Consider the following 17,277-nt stretch of genomic DNA (forward strand, 5'->3'; position numbering starts at 1 on the left):
GGGTAGGGACGGGGAGGCAGACGTGTCCCCTCTCCTCCCCTCTCCCCTCCACAGGGGCAGAAAGAGGCGGAGCGGGGGAAAGAAACGCACACACAAAAGAAGAGGTACACGGTCACAGATACTTAGGAACAAACCAAGACCCAAAGAGCTAGTGAGAACCGAAGAGAGAAGAAAACACAGAGGCAACAGCAGAGAAAGACAGAGATGTTTGGAGACAAGACACGCTTCAATGGGCATTACATCGATACTTTAAATTCTACTTTTTGCAAGGGCCTCAAGTATCCTAAGTACAGTTAAAAGAGCCTCAGTTAAAAAGTTGTCTGTGTGCTTTGCAGCACCACCCTCCTTTTGCTGCTGAGGACCAGCTGTTGCCAAGCAGGCTGTACCCTCAGCTAGGCCTCCAGGGATTTCTGTGCCCTCTCCTAGTCCTTATACTTTGCAGGATGCCATTTCCCCTCTCCCAGGCTCTTTTCCTTAAACACCCACAAGACAGACACCAGGTTCAGACAGCCAAGAACCAGGGTCAGGGGACCCTGCAGTCAGAGGCACAGACATTGCAAAATCATGGCAAGCAGAGGCCAAGAACCCCAGAATGGAAGAACCCTGGATCTGAAACTGCCCAGCAAGAGGTGTCACATAACCTGTAGCAGGCTAAGAGGAGCAGCCCGAATGCCCACAACTCAGAACCGGAGGGTCCCAGACCCTCACGCACTTAAGGGCAGCCAGGTCCTGAGACTCAGATGCACAGAGTGAGCCACACATCCCAAAGGGGGTTGGGGGTTCTGGGGGGAGCGATGGAACTTGAATCCATCGTGCTGGGAAGCTAACCTGGAGTCGTAGGAAAGGCTGGTGGAAGCGGAGCCAGAGGTGCTGGCAGCATCAGTGGAGTCCACGTCGGAGAAGAAGGTCTGGCCTGAGCTGGCGCTAAGAGGGAGGAGAGGGTGAGCCAGCCGCTGATCCTCAGCGCCCCTTGGGACCTCCCCGTCATCTCCTGGTCCCTCTCACATGCATCCTTCGTCCCAGTCGAAGCCACCTTCCCACTGAGCTTCCCGCCACCACAGCTGCAGTGGCACCTCCTCTCTCCTGAACATTTCCTACCCATCCAGCCTTCAGAGTCCAAGGAGTCACAAAAGCCTTCCCTGACCACCCTCCCCTGGCACTGACATAAACACTGTGACAGTCATTAGAGATGATAATCACCATGATCCCAGACACTCGTGCAACACTGTACAGGCCGGGAGTGCTTTCGTGTACAGGATTTTGAGTCTCATAACAACCACGCAGGAACAGGTGAGGAGGTTCAGAGAGGTTAAAGAATTTTGCTAACGTTACACAGATGGCAACTGGTAAGTAGGGGCCGGAGCCCAGGCCTGACTGACTGAAGCCCTTGCTCTCTCCTCCATGCCCACAGGAAAGCACGAAACGACCTTTAATAGTTCTGGAAATAAAACGATGGATGCGGCCCCTCCCCTTGTGTGTACCAAGCACGAGGCTCTGTGGGAATACACAAGGAGCATCCGCCACAGCCTGGGGAGGGTTAGGGAAGGCTCCCTGGAGGAACGTGAATGTGGGGTGATCACAGCAATTTTGGTGTCAGGCGTGAGGCAAGGAGAAGTGGGAGAGGTAGGGAGGGCCGGGCTAGGCAGGCCTTGAGCGCTGCCCTGCGGAGCTGTCCCCGGGAGCCCTGCAGGCTTACAGCATGGGTGTTAGGCTGCCCTAATGCAGACAGACCTTTCAGGCAGCCTTCTGCAATGCGGACCCTTTAACTCAGTGACCCCAGGGGAGCTTCCCTTCCCTCCAAAGGCTCTCTGCTTCACATCTTCCATAGCTAGAGGAATGGTGGTCTCCCTGCTTGGTTCCATCCCAGTCTCCAGAGCAGACCTCTGTGCCAGGTCCCTCATTGTTACCTTTTTAAACTCTGTATCTCATCCAGCGTGAAGTCAAATATGCTGGCTAGGTGGTGGTTGGTGCTCCAGGCCGAGGTAAAGTCACTCTGTGGACACAGGAAGGAGGGGCGGTCAGCCGGCAAGCATCACTTCCGCCTTTCACAGCACCCTCCTCCCCGCTGAGGGCCGCACAGGCTGCACGGGGCCAGCTGGCCTTCTGAGGGTCAGACTTGTCCCTTCCTCTTTTTTCCAGTCCTGACCAGGGAGCCAGGTCATGTCAGTTCTAGTCCTGGCTCTGTCTCTGGCCGGTTGTCTGACTGTTCGATCTCTGGGCTTGAGTTACCTCAACTGCAAAAGGTGGGTAATAACCCCTTCTGAGCTTCACTCTTAGGAGGTGTCAGGGAGCGTGGCAGAATGGAATGACAGTTGTGAAGGTGCCTTATAAATGGTCCATTGGAGACACGGCTAATGTTACTGCCCACAGCGAGGGCCTCAGTGAGGATGCAGGGCTACTGAAGAAGGCAAGAATGCTCTGGAGCTCTGGTTCTGGGCTGGGCTCTGCCACTGCCTGAGGTGTGACCTCAGGAGGGTCACTGCCCTCCTGGGCCCTCAGTTTCCCCACCTGGACAGTGGAGGCAAGGATATTACCTGCCCTTGCCCAGCCCCGCTCTGGGTTCTTGGGAGAACTTGGGGAGATGAAGGAGGAGTCTCGCAGTGCCTGGCCCTTCCTTGTTTAACCAGCTGTAAAAGGATCCTTTCGGGGACGTGGGAGAGTCCCCTGGGCCTGGGGGACTTAGTTTTCTGCACAGGAATCCCTAGTATGTGCTGACCCTGAGTGTGAAAGTGGAGAGTGAGAAAACGAGAAACTAACACTGGGGATAGCATCTTCCAGCAAAAACTTTGATCTTTTTCTTCTATAAACTCGCCTTTTCTGCTGCTGGAAATCATGAGGCAACAAACTGTGGAGACAGAAAAGGGAAAGGGTGGCCCAGTCAGAGCCTGAAGGCCCAGAGGGTGGCCCCGAGGGAGGAGTGGCTGGGCAGGGGTGGGGTCACAGCGTGGGAGTGGGCACAGGCTCTCCTTTACAAGGAGACCTGGGGAGGCGGCGGGGGGGTCCTCTGGGGCAGCAGGTGTGTGAGGGTGGTGGGGTATAGTGCGCAGGCAGGAGAGGAGGTGCCTCTCCTGCCTCGGGCATCCAGGTGCTCTGCCCCTCACCCCCCATGCCAGGAAGAGGGGGCTGGGCTCAGCCGGGAGCGCTAGGGACCCCTTACACACTGACTGCCCCTTGACCTCTGCCTCAGCCCTAAGCCAGCAAGACTGGGTCCCGTGATCTGGCTTTCCCTCCAAGCGAGGCCACAAGGGGCTGTGGCTGAAGGAGCGGGAGCGTGGTATCAGGTCCCGGCTCAGCCACTGACTGGCCGGTTCAGGGTGCCTCCAGCTGGGACTAACTGGCTGGAGGCCTGCCTTGATCACTTGGATGCCACCACACAGCCCATCGGAGGGGGCTGCAGCTGGAGCGGGGAGCAGAGGACCCGAGGTCGGCTGCGGCCCCGGCCCAAGGGCCCCAGGCACTGACCCAGGCTTGCTCTTTCCTCTCTTACGCAGCTCAGAGGCGCCGTTCTCAGTGGGCACCAGGCCCTTGTCGGGCAGCAGCTTCCCGGGGGGGTTGGGCGGGACGCGGATGCGCAGGCGGAAGATGCACTTCTTCTTCTTGATCTCCTTGCCACAGAGGAACCTGGGGGTGGGCAGGGAGAGGAGAAAGCTCTGGAGCCTGTCCGTCCATCCTCCTGGGGAGGAGAGTCAAGTGTTAAAACCTCCCTCTCTGCCTCCCCGGACCCAGAGTGGCCCGTGGAGACACTGATTCCTCGAAGCCTGTGGGATCAGGGGCTCCAGGTGGCGGCCGAGAACGCAGCCGGCGGCTCGTCCCCGTGCTTCCTTGTCTTGTGTGTGGCTCTTGCTGCTCCTCCCTTTTCTTCTCTGCCTCAACCAGCCCCAAGGCCTCTGCCTACAGGAAGCCCTCCTCCAGCTCCCCGTGGAACCCTGTGGTCAAAACACTGCATTCCACACCACTCTGTTCTCTGCTCTCCCCAAGGAGACTGAAAGCACCTCCAGGCACTTCCCTCACCCTTTCATCACTGGCTGAGCTGCCATGAGGCTGCAGAGGTGACTTAGCCACAGTCCTACCCTCAGGAGACCGTCCACAGAGAGGTCAGGAGGCCCCACGTACTCAAGTAGAGGGCTGTGTCTGGGCCCCAAACCGTGACAAGATGAAAGAGAGAGTGGATAGTTCTGTCTAGAGATGTCTGGGGAGGTTTCACAGAAGCAGGGACCGTGTCTTATTCACGGTGTCCTCAGTACCTACACAGGGCTGACACAGAGCAGTTCAATAAATAGTCATTGATGGAACAAATGAATGAAAGGCATCAAGGAGCATCCTAGGTGAAGAAAGAGTGTGAGCAAAAGCACTGAGTAGGAAAGCAAAGGGTTCAGAATGGCTGACGCCCAGAATAGATAAAGCAAAGGGTCCGTGGCAGAAGGTATGGGCAGGGTCTGATCATAAGAGGCCTTGAATGCCATGCTAAGGAGCTTGGGCATTCTCCGTGGTGGTAGCGAGGGGCATGCCAGCCGTGTGTTCTGAGAAGAACTCAGCAGTGTGGATGGGCAGACATGGGCTGGGGACAGGTGGTGAATCCGTGCTTCAGTGCCTGGCCCAGAACCACAGATGGCTACTGCAAGGGAGACCTCAGACAGCAGCGGGCCCTCAGAGAGCAGGGGTTTCAGCCCCCTATGGAGCTGAGTCCAGTATCAAAATGTGTCTGGCTGCTGGAGTGGTCAGGGGAGGCATCCCAAATGAAGTGGGTGCTCCCTGATCTTGAAGGACGGGTAATATTCATATAGTCAAAGAGAAGTGGAGGGAGACCCAGGTGGGAGCATAGCTTGTGCCAAGGTTATGAGGTAGGAAGACGCTTTAACTGAAATCCAACCTGTCGGGGGGCCCACAGCACTCCCTCCCTTCCCTGCACGCACCGGCTTTTATAACTGTTCAGAGCGTTGAGGAGATGCGGTCCTCGGTCCGTCACGGGGGTGCTGGTGAGCTACGGGGGAGCAGGGCAGAGGACAGTCAGACCTGGCGCATGGCATCTGAGAAGACCTCAGCCCCTGCCCCCACCCTCCCCTCAATCTCCTGATGCCCCGAGTCCTCCAGGCGAGGACCACTGACTTGTTCCATGATCTCAGACAAGTCTTTTCACCTCTGAGCTCACGTCCCCATCTGTAAATGAGGAGCGTAACTCCTGTCCTAAATGTATCAAGAGCTTTAAAAATGTCCATGCCCTTGACCCAGTAATGCTGCTCCGTGGAACCTGTCATACAGACATGACACACAAATAAAGCTTTATGTACAAAAAAGTTCACCGCCTCATTTTCCTAATGATGGGAAAGAAACTACATGCCCAACAGGAAAGAAACAAGCAAGTAAACTATGGTGGAAACCATGCAGCCATGAAAAATGCTGATTAAAAACTCTTTCATAACATGGAAAAGTATTTATGATATAATGTAAACTGAAAAAAAATGACTTAAAATTGTATATACTGTCTGTTTTGTATACAGATTCATTTGTATTATTTTTTAGATTCTACATACAAGTGACATAATATTTGTCTGACCTATTTCACTTAGTATAATATTCTCTAGGTCCATTCATGTTGCTGCAAATGGTAATATTTCATTCTTTTTATGGCTGAGTAATACTCCATTGTATATATACACCACATCTTCTTAAACCAATCATCTATTGATGGGAAATTGGGTTGTTTCCATGTCTTGGCTATTGTAAATAGTGCTATGACCATTGGGGTGCAGGTGTCTTTTCGAATTAGAGTTTTCATCTTTTCTGAATATATGCCCAGGGGTGGGGTTACTGGATCATATGGTAGCTCTATTTTTAGTTTTCTAAGGAACTTACATTCTGTTTTCTATAGTGGCTGCACCAATTTACATTCCCACAAACTTACGGTTACCAAAGAGGAAAAGGAGGGGGAAGGGATAAATTAGAGGAGTATGGGATTAAGAGATACACACTACTATACGTGAAATAGATAAGCAACAAGGATTTACTGTATAGCACAGGGCACTATATTCAATACCTTGTAATAACCTATAATGGAAAAGAATCTGGATAAAATATGTGTGTGTGTGTATGTATACACACGCACACACACACACACACACATATATATATATGATTGAATCACTGCTGTATGCCTCAAACTAACATAATATTGTAAATCAACTATACTTCAATAAAAAATTGTAAATACCGTATAATCTAAGCCCTATAAAAAGAAAAACAGACGTAAATGAGAGGCTTGAACTCTGTGCACCTGTGTGTGTTAGCAGTGGATGTTTCTGAGTGGTGAGATGCAGGAGTATGGATGGTTTTCTTTGAAGTGTACTTTCTTATACTTTTTGGTACTTTGAAAATTTTCTACCAGGAACATGTATGAGTTTTTTTTTAATAAATCAGGAAAAAATTATTTAAAAATCCCAGCTCTACCTATCTTTAAGGGCTTTATAATATGTATGCCTTTTGTAAATTATCAAACACTGTAAACGAAGATGTTACTATATGAAGAACTTCTGCCAAGCATAAGGTTACTTTAAAAAAAAAAAAGCCCTATTTCACTAAAGGATTTGGGGCAGTCAGCAGAGATGACTCACTCTGGATGTGGTGGAGAGGATTCAGAGGCTGTCATTAAAGGGTGCATGGCCCTGCCGTGGAAGTGGTTGGGGAAGCCCTGGCTCAGCTCTCTACCTCTGACATCCTGAAAGTCTCTGGTTTGTGACTTCACTCCGTGAATCCCAGTTCCCAGACCCCTGGTGATCTCTTCTGCTATTCAGAGTACGACCGGCAGAGGGCAGGCCCACTTCACTTTCCATCCTAGCCAGGTAATCTGGAGTGGGTCACACAGCTCTGTAGGGAGATCTCCTCCAGCCAGACTCGACCCCCAGCTCCCTACAGCTGAGCTGGTGAGGCCCTAACCCACCCACTACCAAAGCCTGGGTTAGGAAGCTCCTTGCAGGGAACAGGCTCAGACGCCTGGACTCAGAGATGCAACGGCTCAAAGGCTCTGGGTCTTTGTCCCCACTCAGCAGCCCTCACGGACAGCCAGCGTTCCTGAAGAACTGTGCTCAGAGACCCAGATCCTAGTGCGGCGCCGTGTGGCCCTGGGCAAACCTCTCACCTCTCTGGACTTAGGGAACCCCACTGTGGAACGGCTTCTCGCCATTCTGACGTCCCACGGTCTCGCATACCTTGCCAAGCTGCAGGAGCTCCCAGTGGTGGTTGACAAAGGCCAGAATCTCCTCAAAGTCAAAGTACTTCTTCTTGCTCTGCACCCCCAGGTTGTAGAGGGCCAGGTGAACCACATCGACCCTAGGCAAGGGTGCAAGGAGGCAGGCCCACAGTGAGCTGGCAGCCTGTGCAGCCAGGGCTGGAGCATCCTGGGTCCAGGCTGAAGGGCAGGGGCAAGGCTGGGACCTGGTGGCTGGAAATGGAATTGTTCCCGGAGGGAGGAGGGAAGGGAGAAACTGGGAAGGGACAGGAGTGGGCCTGGGCCAAGCCCCACCCTCTCACCATCGCAGGGGCAACCTCTCGATGTACTCTGGGCCCTGGTTGCACACGGAGCAGAAAAACAGGTAGAACCTGTGGGTGGGTGAAAAGGGGGCCTGTGGTAGGAGGGGCTCTGACACCCGACCCTGGTCCAGTGCCCTCACCCCCACCTCCCGCCTGCTTTCCCAGAGTCAGCATTGTCCTCATTCCCTCTGGGGAGGGGATAAAGATGGGGCAGAACAGGGACCAAGAACTACTCCCCTACCCCTTCTAACCAGTACCTCAAACCCTTTCCCAAATATCACTGCCCTGGAGGGTGGCTGAGTTCTGAGTGAGCTGAACTAGGCTGGGCTGCAGGGACCACCCTCTTCCCCTCTGCCTGACACACACACACACACACACACACACACACACACGCACTCAATCACAAACCACGTGAGACACCAACCAAGACACACACAGTATCCTGTTTGACACACATAAGCCTTCCACTAGCTTAGCCCCCTTGGTTAGAGGCCAGATCAAGTCATCCATTTCCCCCACTGCCTCCTCCAACAACCCCGGTCAGGGCTGGGGCAGGGCCTGTGTCTCTCCCCCTTCCCCAGACACTTGAAGCGTCTGGGGCTTAGGCAAGGTGGGGCTGCGACTGGGGATGTGGCCCAGAGTGTCCCTCTACTGGGAAGGCCTCCTTACCCTGAGCTGCCTCTGTAGACAGGGACACGCTGTCCCAGCCCCCCACTGGGGGTCTGGGGCTTGGCAGGCAACCTGAAGGAGTTGCTGCAGCTGCTGCCCCCATCCCCCCACCTCGCCCCCAAGGCTGAGCCAGACCAGATTAGCACCTACCGGTCTCCGAACATCATGGGCTCATTGAGACACTGGGTGCAGGCCTCGTGGAACCACTGCCTGCACCGGTAACACTGCAGCATCCGCAGGTACCATCTGGAGAGCCAGAGGAGCCAGGGTCAGCCAGGCCCACACTCCCAGCCAGGGATCAGCCTCAGCAACCTTTCCCAACACAAACTCGCCCTCCAGCGGGGGGAAGGGAAGAGAACTCACAGTTACTGAGCACTGGGCTGTGCCAGGGGAAGCCCTGGCAGCAGGGCTTAGGCTATATCATTTGATCTCACCGTCTGGTCAAACATGGGCCGCTGACCACTTTACAGGTGAGTCAGAGGTTAAACAGATTGTTCAAGGTCACTCAGGAGGCAAGTGGTGGATGGTGACTCAAATCCTGGCCTCCCTGACTTCAAAGCCCACGCTCTTTGTGCCACACTGGAGCCCCCATCTCTGGTCTGTGCCTCACACACTGCTTCCCAAACACTACTGTTGGGGAAAGGTTTGCCCTGGAGACTTCATGGGAGAATAAAGGCTCCTATAAGCCCCTCACCTGGTAATGTATTTACCCTATGACAACCATTCAACAACTACTCACTGAATAAGAATGAAAACCAAAAAGGTGCTTTCTTAATTAACAGTCAATGCTTTGTTCACACCTTGTCAGGTGTGGTCCTTGGACCACCAGCATCAAAATCACCTGGGGTCCAGGTTAAAATGCAGAAGATTCCTTGACCCGTTCCAGGCCTACTCAATCTTTGGGATAGCCCCTGGGAAACACACTTCTGACAATCACCCGAGCAACTCTGCCCAGTAAGCATTGAGAACCACCACCTCAATGCTGCAAAGGTCTCTATAAGCATTTCTCCATCTGTTATCCCAAAGGCCTCAACACCCACGGAAGGATGATGGGGCCGAGGTTATTAATCCCACTTGAGAGATGAAGTACTTCAAGTGATTTGCCCAAATCACCCGGCTACGTCGTAAGCACAGCCTCCAGACCCCTAGTGCTTGTCAGCAGAACTTGGGGATGAGACTCAGGACTTCAGGGTGAACTGGAGGCTGTTTCCTGAGGGCAGAGGTTCCATCTCTCACTTCCGTGGTTCCTCCCACAGTGTTGGTGCAGTCAGCCCAAGGGAACAGGCTCAATCGGCCATGGCTGCATGGAGGCCCAGGCCACAAGGAAGAATCAAAGACTCCCATCCTACATATAGTCAGGGTGAGAACCCCCTCCACAGCGTCCCCAAGGTATTCCCCCCAACCCCTGCTTGCACACCTCCAGGGAAAAGGACCTTCATAGCTCATCAGCAGCCTGTCTCATTGACTCTGGCAACGGAAAGGTTTATCTCCACGTCCATGCACCAACAGTAACAGCTCACAATCGTTAAAGTGCTTACCAAGAGCCAGGAACTGTGTGGGCCTTTACGTGAATGACCTAATTCACACACCGCTCACAACCACCACGTCACGGGAAAACTATGATGAGAACTGAGGCTCAGGGGTAGCACAGCTCTAAGGGGCTGGTTGGACACTGGGGGCCAGTCTGGTAACCACTCTTCAATACTGCCTTCTTTTCCACGGTGCCCCAAGAGAACAACCGCCACTCCCCTGCACCCCGCTGCGGAGAGCGCTAGCCCTGTGCTCTCGAGCCCCGCGCGCGCTCAGGTGTCATCCCCGAGGCCTGAAGGAGGATACGGGCTCTTCCATGGGGGTCTGGCTGCCCCAGCCAGCCGCGCCTACCCCGCTTCCCTGGGGCCCCGCCCCGCGCCCCGCCCCGCCCCCGCGGCCTTACTCTCCCGGCCCGCCGCAGTAGCAGTAGCATTGCTGCTGGTTGGTGCGGTGGGGCGAGTCCCACTCCAGCTCCTCGGGCTGGTAGGACAGCACCATCTTCACAGCCTGCAGGGTCCTGGCGATGGCGCCCTTCTTCAGCGCGCCGCCTTTCTGCGGGAAGATGAGGGCCCGGGTTACCCGCGGGGGTCCCGGTTGGGCCACACATGGCTCCCTATCAAGGCTAATGCCGACCAGGTGGAACAAGATATTGCAATGTAGTCAGAAACGCACAAAGCCTCTTCTCATCAACCCCAGATCCATCCTCTCTCTATCCCCAAGGAGCTGCATTTTCAATAATATTAATAGTAATAAGCACAACAATAAAAGTAACAATAATAACCAACACATATTGAGAGTGGGCGCTTATATGGATTTTCTCTCTTAATAGTGATTTCTCACTATTTGTTGGGGGCCTCCTACTCCTGACACCAAACCTGTATCCATTTAAAGAGTACTTGTTTTCTTTTTTTTGGCCGCACAGCATGTGGCATCTTAATTCCCCCACCAGGGATCGAACCCGCACCCCCTGCATTGGAAGTGCGGAGTCTTAACCACTGGACCACCAGGGAAGTCCCCAAACCTGTATGCATTTAACAACCAAGGAAACAGGCTCAGGGAGGCTAAGGAACTGCACAAGGACATACAGCTGATTAAGTGGCAGTCTCTGTCTGCCTCCAAAGCCAGGCTCTGTGACCAGGAGTGAGGCCCGAGCCCAGGGGGCCTCTGGGCTTCCAGACTGGAGGATGGGGAGAAGCAGGGTGGGAAGGATGGAGGGCTCACCCGCACAGCCAGCGCAAAGATGCAGCGTCGGCAGAACCAAGGTGTGAGCAGGGGCCGGTCGGCACTGCCCGCTATGGGGATGTGGCACTGCTGGTGGTAACCTATGGCAAAGGAGAGGGGGTGAGTGCCCACGAGGAAGCAGTGGCCCGAGGCCAGTCAGCCCAGAGGCGGCAGGCTGGGGAGGGCTGCGGCAAGTCCTAGGAGCTGTGTGCCTGCCAGCTGCCAGGGGACTGGCTGGTCATGCTCACCAGGCAGCCAGGCTGGTGTCCAAGCAGGCCACTAAGAGCCAGCATTGGCCCACGGCGGGAAGCACCAAAGGTCTGGCTTCAGCCTCTGTGCCCCATCTCTCCTACCCATCCTCTCCACCCACGGGAGCTCCAAAGTGCATAACTTCTCTCACTTTCCAGAAGCCCCAGCTTTCCCCAGGGATCACCTCCCTGGGCCCTCTTTCCCAGAGACTGGCCCCTTGTCACTCTGGAGCTCCAAAAGAAACAGGAAGCCAGCTAAGGCCCCAATGGTCTGAGGCGACGCAGGTCCCGAGCCAGCGGGGAATGGGGACCCACAGGTCTGGGCCTTCTCCATGCCCTGCTCATCACACTCACCCAGGCCACACTTCCCACAGATGAGGATCTCATTCAGTGGTCCTGATGTCTTCCCCAGGCAGATGTTGCACTTGGGTTCCTCTCCTGGAACACCAGCTGAAAGAACGAGGCCCTCTAGGGTCAGGTCGGGCTCACAGGAAACAGCAGTTTTAAAATTACATTCCAGGTGCTGAGCCTCTACTGAGTGCTGGGCCCCGTAGGCCAACTCACTGAATCTCCCCAACCAGTCTGAGCTGCCTATTCCCATTAGCCCATTCTAAAGATGGGGAAATTGAGGCTCGGAGAGGTTAAGTCCCACGCTCAGCTGGTAAGTAGGAGGGGGGGATTCAAACCCGCAGCTAACTGACATCACATTATTTGTCCTTTTCACCGTGTCATGCTGCCTCCCCTGCTTAATTTAACTTGATTTGTTAAAGTATTTTATGTTAAATAATTTAAAAAAAAATTTTATTATGGAATAATAACAGAATGTTATAATGAAACTCCACGTTCTTATCAACAATCATGAACTCACGGCCAATCTTGTTTTGACTATATTCCCACTCACTTCCCCCCCTCCTGTATTAAATATTTCAGTACGTATCGCTGAAAGTTCAGGACTCCAAAAAAAAAAATAACTACAGCACCTTTATTGCACCTAAAAATTAAAAATAAATTCTTAATATCAACAAATTCAGTTAGTGTTCACATATTCAATTGTCTCAAAAAAGTCATAACAATTTTAAGTTTGATCAATTGCTTTTAATCTACAGTTTCCCTCTCCATCTCTCTTTTTTTCCTTTGCAATTTGGCGTTGCTGAAGAAGAAATATGTATTTATGACTGAAGGGTTTGAGTGAATAAAGTAAGATACATTTTGATGTGTGTTTCTGTCTCATTTCCCCTAGCAGACGGAAAGTTCTGTAAGGGCAGAAAAGGTATCTGTTCATCTCTGTGTCCCCAGGACCTCTTATGGGGTGTGGCACATAACACGTGTTCAAGACATGTTTGTTGAATAAATGATGTCTTGCCTCTTATCCCTGAATATGCTCCCAGGAAGGCGGGACCCACTGTGGGTCGCAGTAAGTCTTCACTGGCTTAATGAAGTGATGGATCAGTAACTATAGCGTGCTCAGCCTTATGCTCTAATCTTGGGCGACCCCGGAGGGCTGCTGTCCTACCTGTGAGGAGCAGTGATCTGGCTGGGGAGCCACACGGTGAGCACTGCAGCACCTCCTTAGTGCCTGGCACACAGTGGGCCTTCTATTCATGGTGTGCTACTTCGATCCATGGTTTGGACTGTCTTTCCTCACCAGCTGGCTCCTTCTGCTTTGAAAAAGAAGGTAGCCCAGGAGAGGAGACCCTCGTTGCTTTGGATTTTTAAATAATACCTTTAGGGTGAGAGGGGCTTGGAGAAGCATCAGCCTGTATTAGCCACAACGTCTTGGAGAAAAAGGCAATTTGGAAGCTCAACTAACTGGCTGGGTTCTGTGGCCTCTGCTTGGCAGGCTCTTGAAATCATCTCTTACGGTAACAAATTCTTCAGAAACAGCCTCCCTGTAACTCAGCAGCACTGGGCTAAGCATTTAACCACACTGTGAGGCCAGTACGTTCAGTCTCCTTTTTCTCAGATGAAGAAACAGGCTCACAGAGGTTATGTCACTCACCCAAAGATATGCAGCAGTAAGTGGCAGAGCTAGAATATCTTGGTCCGAGGAATACTGGACCCTAAAACCTGCCTCTTCCCCACATACCGCCATGTCGGTTCTCCTGTTAGAGCATAAATGGCAAAAAAAAAAGTCTCTTCTCTCACGGTAACTCTGACTAGTAGTGGCTGCTTGGAGCTCCATGTTGAAAATATGCAAGTGTTGTGATTGATTAGTGATGTCTGTCATGTACATGGCAAGGAAGAAAGGTGGCAAGAATGCCCCCAATCTGTCATCTCTGTAAGACAGTATCAGCTCTCTGAGGGCAGGAATGGTACCCAACCCAGCTCCCTTTCACCTCTGAAAACTGGCCTAGCTCCATCCTGGTAAGTCCATCATCACCTTGCCTGGTTCATATCTGCTTGTTTGGTCTTTCCCCCATGAAGAAAGCTGCCTCCCTCGTTTTCTTACCATGCTGACAGGGGACACTGTGCTTATATCGAAAGGTGACAATTCTGATTGCCTGGGCCCTTCCCTGTTCCCTAGCCCCAGAGTGACCCAGAGCTTTGGGCAGCAAGGAAGCAAACACAGGCCTGGGACCCAACCCTGCTCTCCCAGCACCTCCCTGGGCCACTTTCTCCATCTGCCTGCCTCCCTCATGAGTAGGAGTACTCAAGGGGATGACAGATGTTACAAGTGTGTTTCCACATAAATGTACAGCTGGTAATCCGATCAGCGTCTCAGGTGCACCTGGGGCTCCAAGGACAAGGCCAGTTGCCAGAAGTTAGAGACAGAAGGCGAGAAGGAAAAAATGGAGGGAGAGGCGGAGAGAGGATCGGGGATTGGGCTGCGGGGCGGGGGGGTGCCTGAAATCACAGGAATACTCACCATGCTGTATGTCCTTCCACAAGACCCAGTATTTGGAGTTATCTTCAAAAGTTACAAGGCAGCTCTGCTTAGAACTGCTGACCTGGGGCAGAGAGAGGGAAGGGCAGTGTGAGACAGTAACCGGGGAAAAGCCACTTGAACACGGTCTTCCTCTCCCATTTCTGTCCCCACAGGTCAGAGGCTTTAGACCTCTCCTTGTGCTGCAAAAAGGAAAGCCAGGCTAGAAGGGGAAGGAGGATGGCAGTTCCGGAGGTAGTGCACACCCACTCACTGGAGTTGTGCAGTCAGGGACTGGGGGACGGCAACTTGGCGGGAACGCCAAGGACAGAACAGGCCAGGTGATCGTCTGTGGTCCTCTCCAACCTGACTTTATTTTGTTTTGTAGGCTCACAGAGCACTTTTCTAAAGATGTTGGCCCTAAGGATGGCACCTGCCTTTGCAGGCTCCGCCTCCTTCCACTTTCAGTTTGGAGCATAAGAACAAGGCGGGAATTTCCCAGCAGTCTCCCAGCCTCCATCACTGGTCTGAGGCCAAGACCAGAGGATGAGCAGAGAGATGCTGAGCCTGGGAACTGGGGCCAGGAAGGAAAGGTTTACCCTCTTGATCTTCCCGAGATAATACAGTCCATCTGTCCACCGGCACAGCACATACTGGCCCTCTGTCAGCTTGGACATCAGGTCTTTGAAGTTGTTCTTGGCTTTTGCCAGGGCCCCCTTGTTGGGGAGGTGGCTGGTGGCACCATAGGAGTCCCGAGTCCCTGGGTCCAGACCTCGATTCTCCATCAGCTTCCACTGACACTGGAAGAGAAAGAGAAAGGGGTTTTTACTCCTTACTTCAGGAGAAGGGGAAGGAAGGAAAGAAACAACCATTTATGTAACCTGTGCTATGTGCCAGACGCGTTTATCATCTCACTGGATCCTGCTGACAACGCTGTGAGGGAGGCATTATTATTCCCATTTTACCAGTCAGGAAACTGAGGTTTGGCAAGGGGAAGTGGCTATGGGGTCAGAGGCAGAGTCATGGTCCATAATCAGGCGAGCTGATTCTAAGTCCTGCTCTCTCCCCACCCATACCATGCAGCCTTCTAAGTAGAAAGGCTCTCTCAACCAACCACGGAGCAAAATCTCCCTGCCCAGTGGGGCCTGAACCTCACTCCCTGGCTTCACAGCCAGAGGTTTTATCCCTAAAGCAAACACACTCTGTGTTCTCTGAGTGGAGGACCTTCTCCAGGGGGCAGCGGGAAGTTCTCAGACCCCTGACCCCTACCCTGAGAGCTGGCCAGAGAAAACTCACCTGGAGAGGGAAACTCCTGGGTGGCTTGTGAACTGGTATAGACTTGGCCATCTGTGTCTTCTGCAATCTCCTTTTCTGTTCTCAATTATGGGATGATTTAATGGACACCAATTCTGGGACATTTAAACTCACTTATGCTTTTACTCAGATGCAAACCGGCTCCAAGCAGTGAAGTCATTGCCATGCCAACCTCTCCACATCTGTCTCTCACCATCCTACAAATGTGCCGCTCCCATTGCTTTCGCTGCTTCCTGCTAATGGTACTACTATGGTCCCCAGACCCCCAAGCATCTTAGACTTCTCCAACCGATCAGCTGCCACAGCAGCCAAGCACAGTTGCCTCTGGCAACCCACTCCTCTCTTCCATCCCCCTGTCCTGGTCTGAGTTCAGGCCTCACCTTGCCTGGGCCATTCATTCATTCAAGAACTGTTTCCTGAGCCTTGTGCTCACTCACCTATGCTGGGAACCTGGGATTCGGAATGGAACCACCAGCGCCCAGTGTTAAACAGGCCACTCCCTGTTTCCTGCCTCCCCACCAGACTCTTCCACAGGGCCCTCAATTCCCATCTTCTTATTCTCCCAGAAACCTTCTGTGGCTCCCCAGTACCTTCAATGGCATTCAAAGCACCCCCCACGGCCCCCTCCTCCTCAATCTGGGCTCACCTGGCTCCAGGCCCCTCCACACACTCTCCACTAAGCCAAAAGCACAGCATCCCTCTGTTCCCTGCACCCGCTACTCTGGTGCCCTCCTTCTCTGCCAAGGCGCTGGGCACCTGGTGTTATGATTACCTGTAGACAGGGAGAGAGTCCTGTGTTTTTCCCTGTAAGTGTGTGTGTACTCCTGTGAGACTGTGTTTGATGTCTACAGCCTTATGTCAGTGAGCATATGAAATGGAATACATGTGTGTGCATGTCAAGGGCCCTAGGGCAGGCAGGGCCTTGCTGGGGTCTTCACTCTCCAGATGGTGGCGCGGCCACGTCCCCTCTTGCCTCCCCCCCCACCCCCGCCCCCGCCCCTCCCCCCCCCATTCCTCTCTTTTCTCCAGGGCAGAGCGCGCAGGCACCGGGCAGGGTGTGCAGTCCAAATCTCTGCCTTCTCCCTGCCACCTGGCTCCCGGGCGCTGCAAGGTCCCTGCCCGCCGGGCCTGGGCCCCGGGCCCGCGGCAGGTTCACAAACTGACACTTCCTCCCCCGCCGCGCCGTTGGGAGCAGGCCCGGTCGCCGCACCCCCCCTGGCGGGGCGGGGGCCCTCGGGTGGCGGCCCCCCCAACCGCGCCTCCATCCTCCCGGAGCGGGCCCCCGCGGGCTGTGATTGGCTGATTCAAACCCATCTGCAAAGAAATGCCTGTTTGCGGGTTCCCGTCGGCGTCCAGTTCAAATCCGCGGCACCCGGATCGCGGGGCCGGGCGGGGGCAGGAAGCGAGGATGATTCATGCGCAGGGGCCTCTCCCAGGGCGGCCGTTGGCTTTTTAAAAAGGGTGTTTGGGAGGGGAAAAAGCTTGCAAAAGTACCCCCTTCGGGTTCAAGCGCTCCTCTCTTTAGTCGCTCCGACGCCAAGCCTCCCCCATCCCAATCCTGCCGCAGCCTGACTTCGGACGTGAGCAAAATCCCAAACGCCCCCGTCGGTCTCCAAGCCACCCACCCCCCGACACACACAACAGGAAAAATAAAGATTTTAGGCACAGGACTAGCGACCTGTCACACACGCCCCCCAAAGGCTCGGGGACCCGGGCGGGGCTCCCGCCACCCCGCAGACACCGTTCACCCCTCTCCACCCCCAAGGCGTGCGGCTTCCCAGGACTCCAACGCCCCCGGAGGCGTCTGACCCGCCAAAGTTCGGGAAATTTCCAAAAGAGGGATGATTGCAGGGAAAGGCGAGTGTGGCGGGGAGTCCCCCGGCCCGGGCCGTCAGCCCGCAGCGCTGA

The 17,277-nt window shown here is 53.8% G+C and overlaps 1 protein-coding gene across 17 annotated transcripts in view; it reads right to left on the reverse strand.

The window, feature by feature from the left end:
• Positions 1-17,277, reverse strand: part of PHF19 (PHD finger protein 19) — a 51,989-nt gene that overhangs the window by 10,991 nt on the left and 23,721 nt on the right. For 6 of the 17 annotated variants that reach the window (XR_012332656.1, XR_012332657.1, XR_012332655.1 and 3 more), the window contains 15 exons: positions 16,016-16,817; positions 15,352-15,426; positions 14,655-14,855; positions 14,059-14,140; positions 11,547-11,642; positions 10,945-11,045; positions 10,127-10,275; positions 8,344-8,439; positions 7,525-7,593; positions 7,203-7,323; positions 4,914-4,981; positions 3,463-3,621; positions 2,758-2,845; positions 1,908-1,993; positions 829-924 (listed from right to left, as the gene is read on the reverse strand). Coding sequence is in view for 14 of the 17 variants with exons in the window: in XM_073806492.1 (XP_073662593.1) it covers positions 829-924; positions 1,908-1,993; positions 2,758-2,845; positions 3,463-3,621; positions 4,914-4,981; positions 7,203-7,323; positions 7,525-7,593; positions 8,344-8,439; positions 10,127-10,275; positions 10,945-11,045; positions 11,547-11,642; positions 14,059-14,140; positions 14,655-14,855; positions 15,352-15,402 (1,463 nt within the window). In the remaining 3 variants the exon portion in view is untranslated. Of the gene's footprint in view, positions 1-828; positions 925-1,907; positions 1,994-2,757; positions 2,846-3,462; positions 3,622-4,913; positions 4,982-7,202; positions 7,324-7,524; positions 7,594-8,343; positions 8,440-9,306; positions 10,097-10,126; positions 10,276-10,944; positions 11,046-11,546; positions 11,643-12,705; positions 12,854-14,058; positions 14,141-14,654; positions 14,856-15,351; positions 15,427-16,015; positions 17,251-17,277 lie in introns of those variants that run through there. The other 11 variants (XM_073806494.1, XM_033858484.2, XM_073806497.1 and 8 more) reach the window with 11 other exon arrangements.

The sequence above is a fragment of the Tursiops truncatus genome, chromosome 6 (assembly GCF_011762595.2).
Source record: "Tursiops truncatus isolate mTurTru1 chromosome 6, mTurTru1.mat.Y, whole genome shotgun sequence".
NCBI classification, from domain to species: domain Eukaryota; kingdom Metazoa; phylum Chordata; class Mammalia; order Artiodactyla; family Delphinidae; genus Tursiops; species Tursiops truncatus.